General features: G+C 38.3%; 1 protein-coding gene across 3 annotated transcripts in view; it reads right to left on the bottom strand.

Annotated features, from left to right (window-relative positions):
• RSPO2 (R-spondin 2) overlaps positions 1-22593 on the bottom strand; it is a 118992-nt gene that overhangs the window by 40752 nt on the left and 55647 nt on the right. For all 3 annotated transcript variants that reach the window (XM_039706367.1, XM_039706366.1, XM_039706365.1), the window contains 3 exons: positions 7317-7505; positions 1143-1286; positions 273-461 (listed from right to left, as the gene is read on the bottom strand). In XM_039706367.1, coding sequence (XP_039562301.1) covers positions 273-461; positions 1143-1286; positions 7317-7505 — 522 coding nt within the window. The remainder of the gene's footprint in view (positions 1-272; positions 462-1142; positions 1287-7316; positions 7506-22593) is intronic.

Below are 22593 nucleotides of genomic sequence, written 5' to 3' on the forward strand. Positions count from 1 at the left end.
CACCATCATTTCCATGCTGAAGCTCAAGACTGCAATCCGTTAAGGTTCTTCCATGAGGCACCTTTTTGAAAAAGCCTCAGTACCACACCAGGAAAAACGGAGTTTCACAGTCTGCTGAAGGAGTTATTCTTCCCATGGGAGCACTTCCCTGGAGTCTCGCTACACAGACTAGCACTGATGGACTACTGCTGCTTTTCAGCCTTGGCTGGCAGAACAGAGACAGAATTTGGCCTTCAGCTCATAAAGATTTTTCTGGCATGGGCCACACTTACCTCCTGGACAATGCCTCATGGCCATTTTACACCGTCTGGATTCTGCAATGGTTGGACATGGTATTGTGTCTTTTGCTGGCTTCTTCACAATTTGTCTTGTTCTTGTTTCCAGGCCCCACTTAAATCCACACGTTTTGTTATTTCTGCTGCAAGTTCCCCACTCACTCCATTGACCCACTTCACAGCCTTCTGATAAAGCAAAAGAAAACACAATGAGCAATACTTCTGGGGTTTGTTTTTTTTTTTTCTTTTTCTTTATCCAAGTACACTGTACATTGTTAGAAAGCAACATGACAGTTTTACCACTAACAGGCAAAAAGCTAGAAACAAAATTAAAATCTCTTACAGAATCTGAATCATTTTAGCCAGCATCAACCCAACTATAAAAACCCAAGAATATCAGACTTTATGTCTGATATGTCATGACAGTCCCAAATATTCAAAAACTCTCCTAAAATAATGAGATTAACTTTTTTTCTCTATCTAATATATACATCCTATTTGGTTGTCAACTGGGTTTGAAAACTTCAGAAGTTCATATTTCTAAGTCCTCTCCATCATGAAATGCAAGAAATACTCTTGAAAGAAAGAGTTTGTTCTGACATAAGTCCTGAAATCTTACAAATTCTGAGTTGCAAATCTTCACACAAAGTGATTTTACAGTTAAAAGGACAGAACTTTGTGATGCACAACAGAGTAGCATTCCCAGTGAAGCATATTTTAAAGTCTGGGAACATTTACTAGTATTATCAGCAAAGAAATCAATAATAATTCATTACTGAATATTTCCTGATAAGAAATATTAAGCACCATCATAAATTAGTGTCATATTTGAATATGGCCACCTGGCAAAAGAGCTACTTGACTCACCCACACATTCCATAAGCTCTTCCAAGGCTGCAAATCCAGCGGGACATCCTCGAAAGCAGCGGCCTCTGTGCGAGTAAAAGCCACTTTTGCATTTGGTACAAAAGTCTCTGCTAAAGCAGGAATCGCAGTTTTCTATTCTGCATCCTAAATCAGAAGGATCATAAGGAACAATGAGACAGCAAAGTTAGGGTAAGACTGAAACTGAAGGGATTTATAAAGGAATAAAATAGCAAAGCCAGAAATGCTATATTACTGTCATCCTGAAATGTATCTGGTATATAGACAAAATTAGAGGTAACTTTGTTTACCACATTTTTCTCTATGTCCTTCTAATCCTACTTTTTTAAAATCAAACTGAAGATAAAACCCCTAGTTTAATTACATTTCAATTACTGACATCTCTTTGGAGGAAAAATGTTCAGCATAAATTATTTTCATGTGTAAGTAATTTCGATGAAACTGAGATGCAACAAATTATTTTGGGAAGCATGCATGTATTATATGTATTGTCTTCAGTTCATAATTTATCATTGAAAGCAGGATACCTTCTTTTCTCTGAGTTGACCCTATGAATAGCTGAGTGGATGCTTTCATGTAGTATATCTGATGCCCGTGTCTACACATATGCATGTGCAAAAAGCCTCAATTATGCTGGATTTAACTCCTCTCTGTTATTGAGACACTTAATCCACAAAAAAATAACCATACTTAAATTACTAGGAGAGATACACCATAATGAATATACTAAAAAGTAAAAAAAAAACCAAACAAACCAAACCAAACAACTATTATCTTTATGAAATATTGTATATCTCTGAAAATTTAAGAGGAAAATAACCTGCCATAGATGACAGACTCAGGTGTAGGCTATTCAGAGATCTCCTATTCCATATTAAAACTATTAATGATCATATGTATACCATGCATACCTAAAAAAAATACCAGGGGAAAAATATTCCAATGATTAAAAAGGATAAGCCATTATATTTAAAACAGTAATGATAAATATATAATTAATTTTTGAAAATTTAATCCTTCAAGTAACAAAATTAAATAAACTACAATAGCTGTATCCGCTCTTCAGCTATCTGAAGCCATAACAAGAAGTATTTTTTATTCATGTTATGCAACAATATAATAATAATTTTGGTAATTCTGTCACTCATTTATTCTTCATTCGTTTATAATGGGAAAAAAAGCACAATACATAAGGTCACTATTCTGAAATAGCAATTAGTAAATATCTCCAATCAACACTTCAAATTTAGCCAATATTTATGAAACAAATTTTAATATTTATTCTTGAACTTCAGAAGGCCAAAACAGGGCATCCCAACAATACTTAAACAGTGCGTGTGTGAGTGTGGTTGTGTAAAATTCTTTGTCAGCAATTAGGGAAATATGAGACTTTTTAGATCAGATTTCTTGTGGCATTGGGCAAAAAATTAGGCAGATTGAATGAAAAGGAAAATGTTTATTTCTAGTGGTTTTGACCTTTGCTTGGTTAAAAGGAATGTGAGCATCAGTTTGAAGCCTTGCCCTGACAAAGGTAACCTCTGCTGGCTTTATTTAGACAAAACCACACATAACCTAAATGTACCAACTCCTGCATCCAGCATTTTCCAAAGGGGCTTTTAAAACTCAAGTTCATATAAGCAGCATAACTTGGGCTTCTTGTCCACACTTAGGGTCATAGGAAATTCCTTAGAATAATAATTCACAAGGGTTGAACTAGTCCCTAAAGAACAGGATCCTGGTCAATGTCTACACAGTGATCCTGCAAAATAACTTTCCCAAATTAATGAACTGCAAGGCAAAACCAACCAGGTGAGCTGCTCTGGAGATGTACCACAATACTTAATTGCTAATCTGATTTGTTACACTCAAGATGTACTGCAAGTATTTTATTAAATGCAATTCTTGAGTCAAACATCCTGTGTATTTAAATATTCAGAAAAAACATTTGCCTCTTCTCCAGTCACCTGAGACACTTGAAAAGAAATCAGGGTTTTTACAAATCATGTAGTCCCAATAATAAGATGCAGACCAGAACATTGAAAGAAAAATCAGCATCTTGCAACCCTCCCTCACATCCAAGTGACACAACAATTTTTAAACAACATTTTAACTATTGCTTTCAAAAAACATGCTGAGAGTAACATGCTAAAAGCTCTTCTGTGTGTGAGTGGAAGAGGGACTAAAGGAAAAACTTTCAACAGAAGCTAGTCTTTGACATGATACAGACATGCTTGGCGGGTGGAAGCCTCACTTTTCATTGGGATTCCCTCCATAAAACTATCGTTCATTAAATGAATGAATAAATTCTCTTTCAGTTTTGATCATACTTCAAAACTCCTGTCTTGTTTGCATTTTCTGCTTTACCTGAAATGCCAGTTTCCTTTTGCCAGCAGAGTCCTTGAGATAGCTATATTTTAGAAGCTTTAGTCTGTGAAAGTTGAGTGAAGGTTGGATGAAGGTTGGGTGGAGATTTCCACAAAGAGTTTATTTTCATTTTTTTTCCTATGAAAATAAACTACTCCAAACATGAAAACGTATTATTTAATCTGCATGAGATGTAAATTAGGGGAAAATACTGAAAGAGTATTAAGAATACTGTAATTCTGAAATTAAAATAATTCATCAGAGTGATATTCATCATAATGCTTAGAGTTATTGAGTGCTAATCGTAATGATAATTTAACTGTAGCTGAAGACAAACTAGGAGTGACAACAACCTGACTCAGCCTGACTCTTCTACAATTTCACCAATGCCCACACGGTCCCCATCACCATGACACCCACTCATTTCAACTCCTGCTCCCATCCCTCTGCTGCTCACTAGAGCAGCTTTGGTGCTACAGATCTAAATTCACACTGCCATCCTGAAGTGTCCACTGGCACTCTGCACCCATCTGGCATTGACCAGCAACACCTTCTGTGCTATTTTTTTTTTGGTAACTGAAGCCCCTGACTGCTACAGTTGTAATTACAACAGAATTAAAGGGTCGTATGCTCTACCAAACTACATAAGTATAGTTCAAGCAACAGCATATTCATGAACTCTTCCTATTTTGTAACACTATTAAAAAAAATCATTGCCTTTCTTAATGCATTGAATTAACAACATGTGTTTAATAAATGCTCAACTTGTTTAAAAGTTTCTCTTTATCTTGTTTTCACTGAAGGTGAATGGAAAGGGAAATTACAATATTAGACCCACCTAGGATAAAGAGGGAGAACCTAAACAAATAAGTAGTCAACCAAAGCTGAAGGGAGCTGTAATTTCTAATCTCTGAGTGGTTTCTCCTCCTAAAATTATAAAGGTTACCACGGCCACAGACTAAGTTGAAAGGTTCAAATTAGGCTTGATCCATTAATCAGTGCAACCACCAAACTGACAGGTTTCATCTTACTCTTTAAATTCAGTTCTGTTTTTTTCTTATGAGATCACCTCTTGTTGGAGCACTTCAGTTCAAAGTCATTAATTATTAAAAATGTATTGGAAAATTAACGAAGTGTAGCTCATCTCTTGGGCATTCTTCTACAGAAGAAATTCAACAATTTCCAAGTTCATGTCCAAAAGGACTGCATTCTCATACTGTAGTGTTCAAGGTGAAAATCATATCCAGCAGGAAACTGCATTGATTTCTAGAGACAAACAGTCTCAAATTTCATGATTCACTGTTACAAGAAAAATAGTCTAGAACCATTTAGCGAATTCTAGGAACACATACTGCTTACATATATGAATTCCAAAATTTCCATTTTAGAGCTGCTGCACTTGGCTGTGGTATTTATTGTATTACATTTGGCACTGATCATGTTTGGCTTTTAAAATCAAGACATCATCTTCCATTAAAATATGTTCTATAGCTTCTCTAACAAAAATGGGAAAATGTTCCAGTAAAAAATGTTAAAAATCTTTTGTGCCTATGAAGAAATTAGTGGGGCAGAAATTATTTCAGTTTATGTAATTCAAGTCCTATAACTCCCATAAAGATTTTAACATAGCCAAAATTTTTATTATTTTTAGCTGAAATAATACTAGCTGAGCAATGGAATCTGTAAGCGTACATAAGAAGAGCAAGTAGGAAGAAACCTATTCAATTTTAAGGATGTTTATTTCAACTCAACTGCAATCAAGAAAATGTTTGTATGTCCACAATGCTTCATATGTGCAAACCAACATCACCATACAAAAACAAAAGAGAAGTGATGTATAAATACAGCAGTTAGCAGTTACATTAACATAAAAATATACAATACAAATATCATCAGAGGAGAACCAGGACTGGTCCATAAATGCAAGTGCATCATTATTCTCACAGGGGGAGACTGTCAAAGGCATGAGGCTGAGATAAACATCAAGTGCTCAACACATGCCAGTATGGGTTAGACATAACTTGCATTTATGCTTTTCAAAATCAATCTGTAATTCAGAGGAAAAGGCCACTTTCCATAAGTGGTAAAAGCAAAAAAAATTATTACTTTGAATTCACCCTCCACCTTCTGCAATTAACTTTTCTGGTTTGTTTGTTTTTTGGTTTTTTTTCTTTTTAAGAAACTAAAGAATACTGCCAATACAGACTACTTTGCCTTTCTCACAAGCACAGTACAGGCTAATTCTTTCCATAAGTGGTAAAAGCAAAAAAATATTACTTTGAATTCACCCTCCACTTTCTGCGATTAACTTTTCTGGGTTTTTTTTTCTTTTTAAGAAACTAAAGAATACTGCCAATACAGACTACTTTGCCTTTCTCACAAGCACAGTACAGGCTAATAGAAATAAATCAATCAATTTCCTAAACCTACAAATATATTAAAAAATATTTTTACATGGGGAAGTATTTACAACCAAGTTTTGAAATATTTCAAGTACAGAAGCTGTTGAATTCACAAGCGCGTTAGGCAAATTAAGGCCAAGATTATAAATAACTTTACAAAATGGATGCATAAACCATATACTGTCTCATTTAATTTTTTATCAAAACTTAACCACCTGGTAGAGATTAGGCAGCACTCTCCAATATTACACAGCAGTTGGGAATACTATATCCAAGGAGCCCACGCAGGGAATGGGGAGAAAGAGGTGGGATTGCTTGGGACAGGTCCAAGCATGGCCATAAGTGCTCCTCATCCAGCCAGACTGCCACTGAGTGACCTCATGTGAGTCTCAAGATTATGTGTGATGTGAAAAGCAGCACACGCTTTCTCACAGCTTGTGCTCCCAATGACATGGCACAGCACTAGGGGAAAGGTGCCACACATTTAACAGACATGTGATTATTGCAGGAAAAAAAGAAAAGCTATTTCTCACTTCAGGTTCTTATGTCAGGTGACCTGATTCTAGTTAGACTATGACAAAAACATTCTCCCCCTAAACAGAAATAAGAGGTAACAGCAGTGATTAACAATCCATATGGGTAATACTCCACATATGAGCATATGGAAAAATCGATACAAATCAGCACAACTGCCAGACAGAGGTGAAATAATGTGAGATACCAGAGCACTCATGGATTTTAACAGTTGTGCTTCTAGGCACAAACATGCAAACAGGGAATCTTGTTGCACATTAGCAGGTTGTAAATTTCCAAATAAAATGTTTCACTAAAAGTGAAAGGTTGTTTGCTTGTTTTTAATAGTACATCTGTTTTATTAAATTAGCAACACTTACATATTAAAGTATGTCTGGTGTGAGGTGTCTGGTCACCTGAAATTTGTGTGGGAACAAAAAATATGACAAAAAGCCCACCCATATATTAGTGTTTATACTGACTTGTACATGCAAAATCAATTCTGAATTGGACATGTAAAATTCATCCTTAATTGCACGTTAAATTCATTCTGAATCCTTTTCATTTTCATATAGTGGGAATTTGTTTCTTAAAACTAGGAGTATCTGCTTGAATCATATATTTTTTCCTTAAGTTACTCTTCTTATCAAATTAATAATAATAACAATAAAAAATAGGTCCATTTATCAACTACTTAATCTGCTGAATGTTATATATCTTAGAATGAGTTGGGACCTTCTTTAGCAAAGAAGTCTTAAGATGATCTTGAAACATCTGTGAAAATACAACCACGTTTCACAACATATCACCTTAAAAAGTGAGCGTGAATTATGGCCTTCTGACAGAAGTGAGTGTAAGGGTTCAAGGAATAACTCACTTGAGCATCTGTTCATGTCTGGCGTCCTTAGCCCGTAGTAGCCCGACGGGCAGGAGTGCAGGCATTCGCCGTACTGTCTCATCCCCTCTCTGCGCAGGAAGAAGAACAACTTGTGCTGGCACCTGATGCACCCATTATCCTTTGAACAAGATAAGCAACCTTTGCAGATTGGATTTGGTCCATAGTTAGCTGCAAAATAAAAAGATAAGTTACAATTTAAGTCATTTGGAAAGTATTTTGGCTGGAGGTCCTCTGTACTCTAAAGTGTTACTCATATTTTGCATGACTACAAAAAGTTTCAAAAGGAAGGTTCCAAGAGTGCACTCACTTTCAGACATCTGCACTGGCACTTAATAAAAAGAAATGCAATCTCTACATTTTTAATTGTATGTAGGGCAGTTTAATAATTTTACACACATTTAAAATACAGGCACAGCAAGCAGAGACCAAGGTTTATAAAGCTCACAGTATAAACTTGGATAAAAATGCAATGCTGCATTCCATGAAGCTGGGGACATAAGCACACAACAGCAATCAAATATAAGAACTTCAGCACCCGGATATATGCACATGGAATGATATGCCCATGGAAATTGAGCAACACCACTAATGCAATTTTTGATTTGTGAAGTGAGCAATATTCAGAGTATAGAAACCTCTGCAGAGGAGATACAGCACTAGCAACGTGTGCTGTCCCCTCGCTCTCAGGGTTCTTGAACAGCTGTCTTACAGACTCTTCTTGACCTGAGTATCAAGACAAAAAAAAAAAAAAAGAGAAGAAGTTTTAAGAGCCTTCTTCTACAAAATTTTACCCAAAATGGGCTGAAAACCATTTGCCATTACCAAAGAAGCACATTTAGTGCAGGTTACCGTTTTAGGTCACCAACTGCTGTGCATTCAAGTCTATGCTCTGATTTTGTTGGATTATTTTATTTTTTTCTTTTAAGTTGCTTGGCTGATAACTGCAACACAGACTTCAGCCACATCTCTCTTTGTTCTTTATTATTCTGCCTTTCTGCAGAGTTGCAGAACACGCCTTTGTCCCCATGGGCTGTTAAGTCCTTCTCAGGTGCTGGGTCAGCACAGTAGGTTAGCAGAGGGAGGATGACTCAAGACATTCCTGAAAACAGCACAACTTTGCAGGTCTGTTTTAAATATTAAATTGGCTACAGGACTTCACAGAATTTTGCCTGCTCAAACCTGGCTTACTGAAAACAAAAGAAAAATATTATGCAACAAAGGAAATTGTCTTTGAGGTCTCAAGAGGTTTCTAATAGAGGCCACCCAGGGAGCAGCTCACCAAAAAGGCCTATGTTTAATTGTTATATTTTTAAATATTTAAAGTTATTCACACCCTTATGTAGTAATCTGGTACTTTTACCTTGTATGGCTGGATAATTGAGGTTGTTCAACTGATGACTTCACCAGCAGAGTCAGGGGAAAAAAAAAACAAAACAAAAAAGAAACAAGGAAAAGCCCACCATCCTCTGGAACCAGTAGCTGATAAGCTTTACTCTCACCTTCACACATCTGCACACCACATTCCAATTCCCTCTCTGCTCCCATCCCCCACACAGGAGTCACTGAGTTCAGCATGACAGCATTCAACTCCAGTCTTGTACAAATAATCCTAGTGGGTGGCAGGCAGGACAAGAAGTGAAGAAATCTGGTGTGAAACAGCTCAGTCAGTGGGACACTTTCTGAGTGTTGGAATCCCCTGGTACCAGTCTCACTAGGTGAGATCCTCTTGAAGGGAAAAGAATCCTTACTCTTCATGGTATATGTATGATTCTTCAGCACTCTGTTAACCCTTTTGTAATGAGACACCCTAACAGATCAACTGCCTTACACTCCCAAAACAGCTCCCACCTCCTGTTGCCTACAAGACTTGAGATGTAACTTTTCCTACCCTTCATCTTGTAACTATTTTCATTCCCAACCAACTTCTTCAAAGACATACAAGACAAACGAATTATAAACTAGGCATGGATGCATCTCTCCTCTCACTGTGGGCAGGGATTGCCTTACTGTAACCACATCAAATAATATGTGACCATGTACACAGGAGCAATTGTTGCTTAACACATAGTGGGCAATCCTGTAGACTTCTGACTTCTCTTTTAGTCTCCTTGGATGTCACTCCCAGTAAATCATTACCTCCAGCTTATTCAAGGTTCCTCAGAGAAGCCTGTATTATAACAAAAGAGTTAAAAGGAATAAAGCAAAGGCAAGGATGCAAGATGCCTGAACATATTCACTACTCAGAGTGTTTTTTGGAGTTTAAAACAGCTGAAATAATGAACATGATTTTAACTTAGGGCCAGGCCAATTGCTGAGCAGCATGAATATAGCTAAAGGCTACCATATACATATACACACATATATATATATACAGATAAATGCTATACATATGGATATAGCTAAAGGGAACAAAACTGCAGGCCTGCTGGCAACAGAAAGGGCAAAACTGTCTCAAAGGGAGAAAAATATCTTTCTATAGCAGTTAGCAGGGCTCACTGAAAGAGCTTTAAATGGATTTGAAGGGAGAAAAGGATAAAACAAGGCTCAAACAAGTTTGAGAGCAGTATGCCAAGGCCTGAGAGACAGGGTACTAGCAGGGTCTGTCAGTCTGCTGTCTCAGTGGAGGTAAGGGGTTTTTGGTTCTCTAGAGCTTAGTGATGGTAAGGATAGGGTTGAGTTTTGAGTAAGAACTGGGGGAAGGCCAATAAGACAGGTATCATCGTGAGAGTTTGCAACAGACCCCAAATGAGGAGAAAGAGGCAGACAAAATATTCTCTACGTAGCTGGGGGAAGTCTAACAATAACTCACCCTTGCTTTCATGGGGAGCTTCAACTTACCAGATGTCTGTTCAAAACACAGCATAGCAAAGACAAAAGAGCCTAGGGGATTCCTGGAACGTGGGGGCACATAACTTCCTGACAGGGCTGGTGGGGGAACAAACTAGGGAAGGTAACTGCTGGACCTGTTGTTTAAGAATGGAGAAAGACTTGTGGAGGATGTGATGGTTGGAGGTAACTGTGCCCATCCTGGGCATAGTGATCACCAAATGGTAAAGTTTTGGTTCTTGGTGAAGTAAGGAAATGGCTCACCAAAACATCTTCCTTGGGGCAACAGAGCCCAAGAAAGCTAGAAAGTCTTCAAGAAGGAAATCCTAAAAATACAGGTGCAGGCAGGTGCCACATGCCTAAAGATGATCCAGGGGGAAAGAAAACTAGCTGAACAGAGAGTTTTGGCAGGAACCCAGGAAAAAAAGCAGAATTTATACCCTTTGGAAGAAGGGGCAGACAATTCAGGACAGCTCCAAGGATATCATGAGGTTATGCAGGGAAAAAATTACAAGGGCCAAAGCCCAATAAGAACTGCATCTGCTACTTCCATAAACAGTAACAATATTTCTATAAATGCATCAGCAACAGCAGTAGAGCTAAGGAGAATCTCTATTCCTTATTGAATGTGGAGGGAAACACAGTGACAAAGGCTATAGAAAAGGCTGAAGTACATGTCTTATTTTCTTTAGTCTGTAACATTAACAAGACCAGTTATTTTCTGGCACTCAGCCCCCTGAGCTGAATGACAGGGACAGAGAGCAGAAAGAAGCTTTCATAATCCATGGGGAATGGTCAGCAATACCACTTAGACCCATCCTAATTTATGTGGATGAAATCCACACAAGGACACTGGAGGAGCTGGTGGAGGATCATTTACTGGTCAGCCAGGGAGGTCCCAGCTGCCTGGAGGTTGGCCAACGTGACACCCATCTAGAAGATGAGTCAGAAAGAGGATAAGGGAACTACAGGACCATCAGTCTGACTTCAGTGGTGGGGTCATGGAGCAAATCATCTCAAGTGCCATCATGCAGCACACACAAGACAGGCATGTTATCAGGTCCAGCCAGCATGATATCAAAGGCAGGTCCTGCCTGACCAACCTCATCTTCCTCTATGACATGATGAACATAATAGATGAAGGAAAGGCTGTGGATGTTTCTACATGGACTTTAATAAAACTTTAGACACCATTTCTCACAGCACTGTCCTGAAGAAACTGGCTGCTCATGGCTGGCTGTACTGGATGGCTGTACTCTTCATTCAGTAAAAAACCAGGCTGGATGACCAGGCTGAGAGAGTGGTGGCAAACAGAGCTGGCAACTGGTCACCAGTTGTGCCCTCCAGGGCTGAGCTCCGGGGCCAGTCCTGTCTAATGCTTTGTATGATCTGGACAAGGAGTGCCCTCTGGAGAGTGCCCTCTGTCAGCTTGCAGATGACACAAGCTGGGCAGGAGTGTTGATCTGCTGGATAGTAGGAAGGCTCTGCAGAGGGATCTGGACAGGCTGGATCTATGGACTAAGGCTGAGAGTACAAATTTCAGTGAGGTCAAATGCTGGGTCCTGCACTTGGGTCACAGATGGAATTCACCCATGGAATGATAAAGGCGGGGGAAAGACTGGCTGGAAAGCTGCCAAGTGGCTGAACATGAGCCAGCGTGTGCCCAGGTGGCCAAGAAGGCCAGTGACATCCTGGTCTGTGTCACAAATAGTGTGGCCAGCAGGACCAGGGCAGCAATTGCACCTCAGTACTGGGCAGTGCTGAGGCCACACCTCAAAACCTGCATTGAGTTTTAGGCCTCTTATTACAAGAAAGACACTGAGGAGCTGGAGCATGTCCAGAGAAGGGCTAGGTTTCTGGGGAAGGGTCTGTGAGGAGCTCCTGAGGGAGCTGGGGTTGTTTAGCCAGGAGAAAAGGAGGGTCAGGAAGCACATGATTTTCTGCAAACACCTGAAAGAGAGGTCTAGCAAGGTGGAGTTCAGTCTTTTCTCCCAAGTAACAAGCAACAGGATGAGAGAAAATGGTCTGAAGCTGTGCCAGGGAAGTTTAGATTGGGTATTAGGAATTTTTTTCCCATGGAAAGGGTTGTCAAGGCTTGGAAAGGGCTCCCCAGGGAAGTGGTTGAATCGCCATCCCTGGAGTTATTAAAAAATGTGGAGATGTGGTGGTTAGGGACATGGTTTACTGGTGGACTTGGCAGTGCTGGGTTAATGGCTGTTTTCAATGATCTTAAAGGGCTTTTCCAGCTTAAACAATTCTATTATCTTGTGGAGCAAGAATTAGGCTCTGGAGCAGATACATATCAGGCGTCCATGAAGATTTCTCTGTCATCTTCTCTCATGGATCTCCATGAAAATTCTGACTCCTTTGCCACAAAATGTGTCTGAGTTTGAGTCTACTCTCCAACTTTCCTTTATTACTGCCACATTACTCTTCCAAGCATCTTTTCTGTCTATTTCTAGTAAGATATCTTTATTGATAACCCTTTCTTTCTTCAGGCAAATTTAATTATGCTGACTTCTTTCGGCTTCAGCTCCATAGAAAAGGAGCTAACAGCATAAAATTATCTTCCATTATTCTATGCTATTATGTGTTCAGGAAATGGATGGCACATCTTTTACAGCTTAAGGTCAACTCAAGATATATTAAAGACTTCAGATATTAATTCTGTAAATTTTATAGGTTTCCCAAACCATGACACCTGGACCCTCCTCCTTCATCTCCTGAGCAGCCTTAAAAAATTATATTTTTTATTTCTATAGCTGTTTTTAACTTCTTATAGAAATGCTCTGAGATTCAAAACTTGAAAATTGCTCTGAAATCCTCATATATATTGTATTTATTGTTACTTAAATGAACAATTATTTAATTCACACATTGAATTTGGACAGTGTTCAAAATCATCACTTAATTGATCGTCACATATTGATGAATTTCCCTGTTGGTCTCCTAGTTTTTTTTTCTTTCTTTAACACATTAAGAAATTAAAAACCACTGAAGAATTATAATGGTAAGGGGAAAATAATATGATTTGTATATGATAATATGATTTTTCACAAAGAGCAAACTTTGTGAAAGAATCTGAAAACTTCCCACTGTGATGCTTAGGCATTAAACTGAATAATTTCTGGGTAATTTGCATATCATTAATTACTGTAAAGTGTATACCACTGAATCGATCTTCTTCAACATTGTTGTTGCTGGTTTTCCTTTCAGAGCTTCACGGGAAAGTCTGAATTCTGCACCCCTTCCATTATTTCAATTTCTCCCAGAGCCAGAGAAAATTGTGATATGATCTACTAACAAATTACTTGGACAATGAACATACACATTAACAAATAAAACACATAGCACTGGTTTTGGGGTCACGTAAGGATGCCATCTTGAAGATACCCACTTAACTGTGCCTCTTTTGGCCCTATATACATAGGCCTAAGAAAAATCCTAAAAATATCTTAAATCCTAAGAAACCCTCCCTGCCTCAAATTCTTCCCTTCTCAGTTTCTTAACACAGCAAATTGGATGTATTGTTATCACATACAGCTTTTCCAATTCACATATAATTGCTCTTTGAAGAGGAAGCAAACACCTCCGACTTCAACAGAAACATCTATACACTTCCTTTTTAATTTCTTCATAACTTCTTCTTTCCCCCCTCTATATTTGTTTGCAAGAAAAAATAAAAGCTTATAAAACATGGTCTATCACATTCCAGATTTCTGACTGCATTACATGCAATGTAAAACATCATGCTATCCATCCTTATTTCAGCCCTGACAGGAGCACCCTCCTCATCCCCGTGCACCAGGCAGGCAGGCAGGTCTCCTCCAGCCAAATCCCTCATGGAGACTTGCTCCTTCCACACAGCCCACAAATGTTAACCAGTGTCAGAGTGCTGCTGTCATCACATCACAAATCTGAAAATGCACACATGCTGTAGGTTAGCACCATCCTCTGGCTCTCAAAGCACACGATTGCCTTCGTTCTCTATTAAGACTGTAAGGTCCCTGCAGCAGGAGTAACATTTTGAACAGCCACATTAGTATGTACACAGGTGTGAACACTGCATATGAACACAAGTGCACACCTTAATACAGGTAACGCATTTTCTATTCCTTCTGCTTCTACAACTATAGTCCAGAGCACCTCCATAGTTAAAAAACATTTACAGACTTGATTCCCCATGTAGTGCCTTTATTTTAAATCTGGGATTAAATCTGCCAAGTTTCAAAAGGTTACTTGAGAACACAGACTAGTACCCAAACACTGAATGAAACACTTCTGAACCCTAAGGGTGTTCAAAGTTTCATGGTTTGGATCCATATCAAGTAAAATCAAATATCAGCTAATTACTTTAACTCTTGTCTAGATCAAATGTGTTTAAGCCACACTGCTGAAGCAGATTTAAGTGAGTTGTTATGACTATTTGAAATCACAAGAGAATCAAAATGAGTCTAGCCTGTTCTCCACAAGAATACAAGTTGTTCTGTAAGCAAGAGAACTTAAGAGCATTTGATTTTCTGTGATCTCACTGTCCTGCAGCCCATACTACAACTGCTTCTAATTTGTGTCTTTCTTGTATACCCATTTGTTGAGTGTCAGAAAGCTCTTTTGAACCTGGTGCTTCAGCTCACCACAAGAACCTGGTATTTTTATGCTTCTGTGAAAACCAGGCTGAAATAGACAAATTAATCCAAAACCAGTTGGAGAACCTGGCAGAGAAACAAGCAGTAAAGTCATTCCCTAAAAAACATTTCTTTAGAGAGCCAGGCTAACATGCTCACTATGTCCCTAATAACACTTGCTATCTGGTTGCTGTGTCTCTCTTTGGCATTCTTTGGTCTTTTGAGCTCTCTGAAGTCAGAAACTTAGCTTGAAGATACAATGGCCAGCTTAATGACACTCTCACCCTAACTGGGACTGCAGCCACAGGAATGCTGGTAACTGGATTTCAGTACAGATCTAGCAGAAATGTCTCCAAGACACTTACCACTGTAAACACGAGATGTGCAGATGGGACTCAGAGGAGGTGAGGAACTAAAAGACCACTACAAGCTGCACTTATTGCAAAATAGCAGATTTCATAATCCTGAATCCAATTAACGCTTTGAAGACATCCCATACATATCTCAATTAAGTAGATTGGTAGATTTGTGCTTGGCTTATGTCTTCAGGGGCGCCAAGGAACAGAACAAAAAACACAGCCTTATAGATAAACCAATACTACATAGTATACTAAGGCACTGAGACTGTAACACTGCAAGTCCACTACAGCTGAAAAACATCTGACTGGGTATGAACAGAAGCTGGCCATGAAAAATACCTATTTTTCATTAGAATTTTGTAAAAGCAAAAGTAAGTTTTAGGCAGAAAACTTCAATTTAAAAAAAATTGTTTCTAGCAATTAATAGAATTTAAAAATTCAAGGTCAAAGGGGATTTTTATGAACAATTAGGCCAATGCCCTGTACAAAGAAGCCACAAAACTTTTGCTTTACTGAAACATATAATTTAACAAACCATTCAATCTTAATTTTTAAATTGTTAGTGGTAAGGAAACCACCACAACCTTTGTTAAGATATCATAGGGGCTAATCACTCACACTGTTGAAAATGTGCAGTGGAATTTTGAACTTCAAGGACCAACCACTGGACCTTTTATATCTTTGCCTGCCAGTTTGTTAACAGTTTTTCAACAATTTTTTTCCCAATGCAGATCCTCTGATCAGGTCAAGTCCTAGCTTTCTCATGGGTAAGATAAACAGACAAGATTCCAGAATGTCTCACCACAAGGCAAAGTATCCAGTCCTTTGATCAATCCCTTACAATTTTATCAGCAGGCTTATGGATACTCAAAAAAATTCAGCATTGGAAGAGCAACTGTACCAATGACAAATAAAGAAGTGATATAACTTCTATACTTTTCCTAGATTTTACTCTCCTGAAACATTCATGTGTTATGTAAATTTTTTTGACCATGAAGATACCATTTCCCAAGTATCATGTACTCTGGGTAGGATGCAGCCATTTTTTTTTTGTTATACAGGAGATCACCCAGTGTTCCACCTCAGGCCACCAGGCTTCACCACTCAGGATCATTTTCTCTAAAGTCTTCCACAGGTGAGAAAATGCATGTTCCCCACTCTCCCTCTGAAAACAGATTAACTGTAGAGAAGCATTTAACTTCAATTATTTTGGTATAAATCTCATCAAATTTTGCTTGTAAGTGAGCAATTTTGCCTGGTTATTATTCCTTCACTTCTTTTGGAGGTCTTCATTATATTTTTAATATCATAATTTTATGCTTAAACTACTCTCACTTACCAGCTCACTATCTCATTTTTGATATAATGTCTTTCTGGTTATTCTAGTGTAAGCTTCCAAGAGACTTGTCCTCATTCCATCTACACTCAAAAGACAGTGGCATTTTATTCCACTTCCAAATCAAAACATTCTACTGTTGCTACACATCTATCCAGCTGAATTCTTACAGAATTTTCTGTATGGTTTTCCCCACCACCATGACATAGAGAATCACTATGAGGATCAGTTTGATATTATTCTCCTGCAGCACCATGGCAAGTCTCAAGAAATCACCTACATATTGAGATATTTTGCAATACTTAGTGACTCTAGGCATTGGCATCATTGCATACTGACTACCGAGTTCAGAAGTCTACCAAAAAAAAATGACGTGTATTGGTTTCAGGATGCTTGGTTACTAAGATGTTTTGAGAACATTACCGATTTTCTTTCCAGCTGGGATGAACTGCTACTAACAGAGGTATCTTAGCCATCTTTCTTCAATTGAACATCTGAAGCTTTTAAAGGTATCTCTCATAGTTCACTTTCTGCAAACCTATTGTCATCTGGAAACATTTAACTCTTCTTGTCCTCTTCTGTTCACTGTTCAGCCTACCAATCCTCACTTGGCTTAACTCTACTGAATGCTGCTTCCTTCTTCTACTTGGAATGTGAATTTTCCTCCACAATTTCTTTGTTTAGTTCCTAGACATTTCTTCTTCCCCTGAAAATGGAGCAGTCTGGTTGCTCAAGCCTCTTGCATTTCCCCAGTGTTTCCCCACTAATGGTACTTGTCTTTCCAGTGCGGAAATACGGAGCTGTCACCAATTTACATTTTATCCACGGGAAGTTCATTCTGTCTACAGGACGGAAAAAAAATACAGAACATCTGTTGCAGGTCACAAACACCACCCCATCACCTGCCTTCCTAAAAACAACTACTGGAATAGACAGAGAGAGGAAAGTGTCATACTCTCTGTTGCAATGTCCTAGGAAATTAGCTTTGACTGATATTTTCTGTTCACAGATTAATCAGTTTTATTCTAGATCTTCCTGTTACAACTGAGAGTAATTCAACATACACACTTGAAACACTGGTGATAAAAGGTCCAAGTATCACAACCAGACAGAATACTCAGAAAAAGAAAAAAAAATAAAATAAACTGAAAAAGCCCTGCTCCATTGTGTTCATGCAAACAGGAGAGCTAAAGAGCCTGTCCAGGAAAAAAAAATGACACAACAACCAAGCCTTACGAACCAAGTGATTCACAAATACCACTCACAGGTCATTTCTTTCAAAGCCTAGTTCCCTACCCATTCCCCACCAAGTAGTCATTTTGGTATTCAAAAGTCTTACATGATACATATTTGTGTGTATATTGCCAATCCCATTTTTGAGTTTTAATTTATAGGCCAATCCATTTCAGATACAGTAAGAAACTACATTACTCCAACAAATGAACCAGCTGCTTCTTTTAATCAACTGAAATTGCTGAATTGTAAGTGGCTACTTCAGTTTTCATCACACTGAGAAGGGTCTTCCAAGATGACCTCTGTTTCATTTCCTTATGAGTTGATAGATTGATGCTTTTTTAGAAACTCTATAGGTCTAACAGTACTGCAGCACAGACAATATCTGCCAGTTGCATTCTATGTGCGCAGCTCCAGACAGTTTTGTCTACTCCAAATCTCAAAAATCTTTTTCTTATATGGCATCTTCAGTCTCCATAAAAATATTAATGATATAAGCTTTGAATGAACTTCCATTGGGTTTTAGGATACTTCATAAGTCCCAGATAATGTGATGAAATGTCAGTAGTTTCATGTATAGTAACCTCAAGAAATTCCAATCTTGAAACTCAACAGGACTTTTAACATGCAGTACTTTTGAAGGATAACTTCTCAAATGCTGTTATTTAGATTTTACACTCATTATACTTCCTCCCTTTTCCAAGTCTATAGAGTAAAATGTAGAAATCCCACAAAACAGCTCCTTAAAGAGAAGCTGCTGCTATTCCCCAAACCCCAGTAATTCAGACAGAGAGGAAGAGCAGCACAATCATTGACTTTGGCCACAGCACAGATTATTTATATCTGATGAACTGCACAAATCAAGTGATGGGACAGAGGCCAGACAGCCAGTCTGCTCTACCCCTTAGATCTACCCAATGTTCAGCTCTCTCTGAAATGTACTTCATGTAATGATGGGGCTCTTCTGTCTCAGTGGAAACAGGGCTGGGGGTAAAATAAGGAGAAACTGAGGAGTTATATTCACACCCTAACATAACTTGTAACACTGTAGAAATTACAGGGTAAAATACAGCTGCTGCTCCGTGGCTGGAATGCTCCAAAATGACTCCCCATACACGTGATCTGCAACCAAGAGGGATGGAACAGACAGTGGAGAGGAGTGGAGACACCACAGCCAGGCTCTGTAGAAATCCTCGGAGGGAGGGGAACTCAATGGTACTTTGCAGCTGATAAATACACAGTACCTGTCAGCCAGGGGAGACAGGAGAAGGTGTCCAGCTGCTGAGTCAGCAAGTGTGGTGAAATTGCTCTCCTCAGATGAACTCAGTTCATTGCAACCTAATTGTAATATTGACCTCCATCCAAAGTTACCCAACTCCAACATATGATCACCCTTCACTAAACATGTGCTCTATATATTTTTACTGTATTTTTAAGAGCAAAACAAGATAATTTTACACTAATCAGTAACAAAGGTATGTATGACTAGAGCCACTCAAGCTCCACCTAAACATAAAGAAATAGTGAGAATGGGGAAATGCTAGGGAAAGACTTACTACACCTTGGACCAACTCTTTACATATAGTGCTGCTGTGAAAGCTGAAAAGGGAAACAAAACTTAAAACAACAAACAGCACATTCAACACAAATTTCATCCAGCATATTGCTCATGCAAATCAACATCTGGGACACAAATCCTATTGAAACAAAGTCCCAGGCATTTTAAAAAATTCGCTTTTTTCCAAGTCTTTTAATATCTAGAATATTTCAGCTAGCTGCTGTCAATAAGATTCATCTCAGCATGCAGGTGAATAAACAGAGATTTAATTTTCCCCCTTTGATGGTGGGTTTACTTTGTCTTCCATTGTAAGTTATAACTTTTCCAAGCACTGAAAACTGCAGGGATGTAGAGGCATTCCAACAAAAACACAGTTCCAAATCCAGATCCACCCAAACCACAAAAGACAAAACATTATTGGCAGCACTGAAGCTATAGATGTGAAGATCCAGAACACTCTGTTTAAGACAAAAAGTACAATGACGTACAAGAAGACTTTATGCATGATGGGTGATATTTCACTTTACCTTTTCATACTTTTACTGAAAAAATCCTAAAAAGGTAAAAAATACTGAGGAACAGGGAAAAAATGCAGTTAGAGAAGGAGTTTAAGCAAAGTCTTCATTTTCTTTTCTCGGAAGATGGAACGAAACATAATTTAAAAGTCATAGATACCAAATCTGGACTCATACAGAAATTCCAGCAGAAATAAACAGAAGCAAAGGCTATGTAGTTATTTGCCATTATATTAGGTACCGTAAACTAATGACCACATCTTAACTATTGATACTGTCACATTTTATTGTTCACTATGTAGTTATTTGCTGTTATATTAGGTACCAGTAAACTAATGACCACATCTTAACTATTGATACTGTCACATTTTATTGTTCAACAGAATTGGCACATAAAGGAAATGACAAAGGAAACAACAAAAAAAATTTTGTAAATCTGTAACAGTGAAGAACTTGCCTTAGTTCTCCAGATTATACAGCTATGAACACTCTTGGAATGAAGAAATTCAAGGTTTAGATAGCTGTGAGTAGTCTGGAAGATTTAATGTCCTTAGATATAAGTAGCTAAGTAGGAAACTTTAAAATGGACGTCAGGATTTATTCACAGTATCAGAAGTTTTGCAGAAGGAATGTTGCACAGCTCTCTTTGCACTGAGCAAAGCTAGCTCTGACCTAAGCTTCAGTGAGGGCCTGTACAAGTAGATTTGCCAGATGTCCAAGCCTGATGGAGGGCACCAGGCTTTCAGGCTAGGCATCACTGGCTGAGAATGAGGCTTTGACCACACAGAAGGAAATTGCTCCTCAGAGCCAGTAATTTCCTGGTAGATATGATTTGTCTGAAGAGAAACTGAGTTGGGTACTGTGTAGATGCAGCACTGCATTTTCTCAGTACAGCAGCTGGCACAGAGTAGATAATGATTATGTTTGCATTTGAAAACTAATACAAACATTATCTACCCATAGCACTTTAGGTTCCATATTGTGTTCTTGGGTGGAATTCATTACAATTGAATTTAAATTTTTGTCAAAATTTTCCTGAAGCACTAGGCAGAGAGGAAATACTGTCTTATCCTTGCCCAGGTAGGAAATTCAGAGTAACATGGATGCTGTGGTTACTCCAAGAGCTACTCAGTTTAAGTCCAGGACTCCAAGTGGTGTCACAATAGTTTAAGGAAGGCACAGCCATTTCAAGACCCAAATAGATAAAGCCCAATTAGCCTGGTCTGCCATCACACATAACCCTGCTTTGAGCAGGAGATTGCTGAAGGAAGTCCAAAATCCTGCCAGAGAAGTCACTTCCACAGGACTCACCCTGTGGTCCTACAACCTGCATGTGAAGTATCAGATTTCACTTGCCTGAAGAAGGAGGCACCTTGAGCTACGTGATGTGAAACACACTTAGATGGAGGAGGAATAGATAACAAAGCACAAGAGGATATGAAAAATTTTCTGGATGTCCAGGTATGCTCCTTTACACAGGACTTCCCATGGAGGGAGACAACAAGTATCAATGAATGAAATAGAAACAAAGCATTTTAGAAATGTGTTGTAACTGCAAATAAGGTAACAAAAGTAGTATCTTCACAGCTGGACGTATACCCTTTCCCACACAAAGTGAGTCTTAAGAGGAAAAGACCTATAGGTAGCAATGCAGCCCAGCTCAAATGACATGAAATTCAGGAAAGAGCAAGAAAATATCCACTACTGGCCAATAACCTGCCAACAATTCCCTACAGAGACCCACAAGACCTCTTGAAAAGAGCAGAGACACATTAGTTTATAAATTACACATAATCTTATATTTCAGGGCCCAGCCAATACCCTTGAAAGGTTACCAACTTTAACATGCAACCAGAAGATACAGCATCCCAAGAAAAAAAGGAAAATTATTTTTCTTCCTCTGGATGATCAGAGACTGATGATAATGAGGGGGAAATAATATGCTAGATCAAAACTTGTGTCTAATTCATATATATCTCCAACATACTCAGAGTCAAGCTAGTTACCAGATTACATACAGATTATATACATAAAGGAATTTTCTTCCATCAAATCAGCTCAGACTTGCAGCGTGTGCCATGGTTTACTAGCTGAGACTATCTAGGCAATTTTCATTTAAGTTAATTCTTACTTTTGCAAGGACCAGAAGTGGTTTGTGGCTGCTTGGTCACTGCTGTAGTCTGTGACACATAGTTATGTAATCTTTGAATTGGAGTGCTTTGTGCCAGTTTTAATTTTTAGTCTGCATACATCTCAGTAAAACATAATAATACTTGTCAGTGTATTTTAGTAACACTTCTTCTTGGTCACAACAAAACAAAATTGCAATATGCTAAATAAATCACTTTATTTTTTATTCCCTTTTATTACAAAGGCCTCCTCTGAGAGGAGCAATGAACTAGATCAGTGAGCTCTGAGTTTAAGATAAGACCCACCTAAGTTCAAGCAATAATTTGGGCATAGCTGTTTTGTGACTTGGGTGAATAACTTTAGCCTTTGTTACTCTTCCCTCTTTCTTAAAAGTGAGATAATAGAACTTCACTGTCTCTGAATGGAAAGGGGGTCAGTGACTTAAAGTAAGAAGTTACATGGGCTTATATTTTATTTTAAAAAGAGAGAGAGAAAAGAATTTAATCTATTAAAAATGGAACAATTTAATTTCTGGAGTATTTCATAAAAGAGAAATTAATTCTCCAAAGCTATCCTATCAGTTCTCAAAATATTTCATTCTAGAGACCACCAGACATAAAAATTACATAAGCCACTGAAATAAACAGCTATTGAAAAATGCAGAAAGATTTCCC

The sequence above is a fragment of the Passer montanus genome, unplaced genomic scaffold, assembly GCF_014805655.1.
Source record: "Passer montanus isolate IOZ18808 unplaced genomic scaffold, ASM1480565v1 scaffold19, whole genome shotgun sequence".
In the NCBI taxonomy this organism is placed as follows: Eukaryota; Metazoa; Chordata; class Aves; order Passeriformes; family Passeridae; genus Passer; species Passer montanus.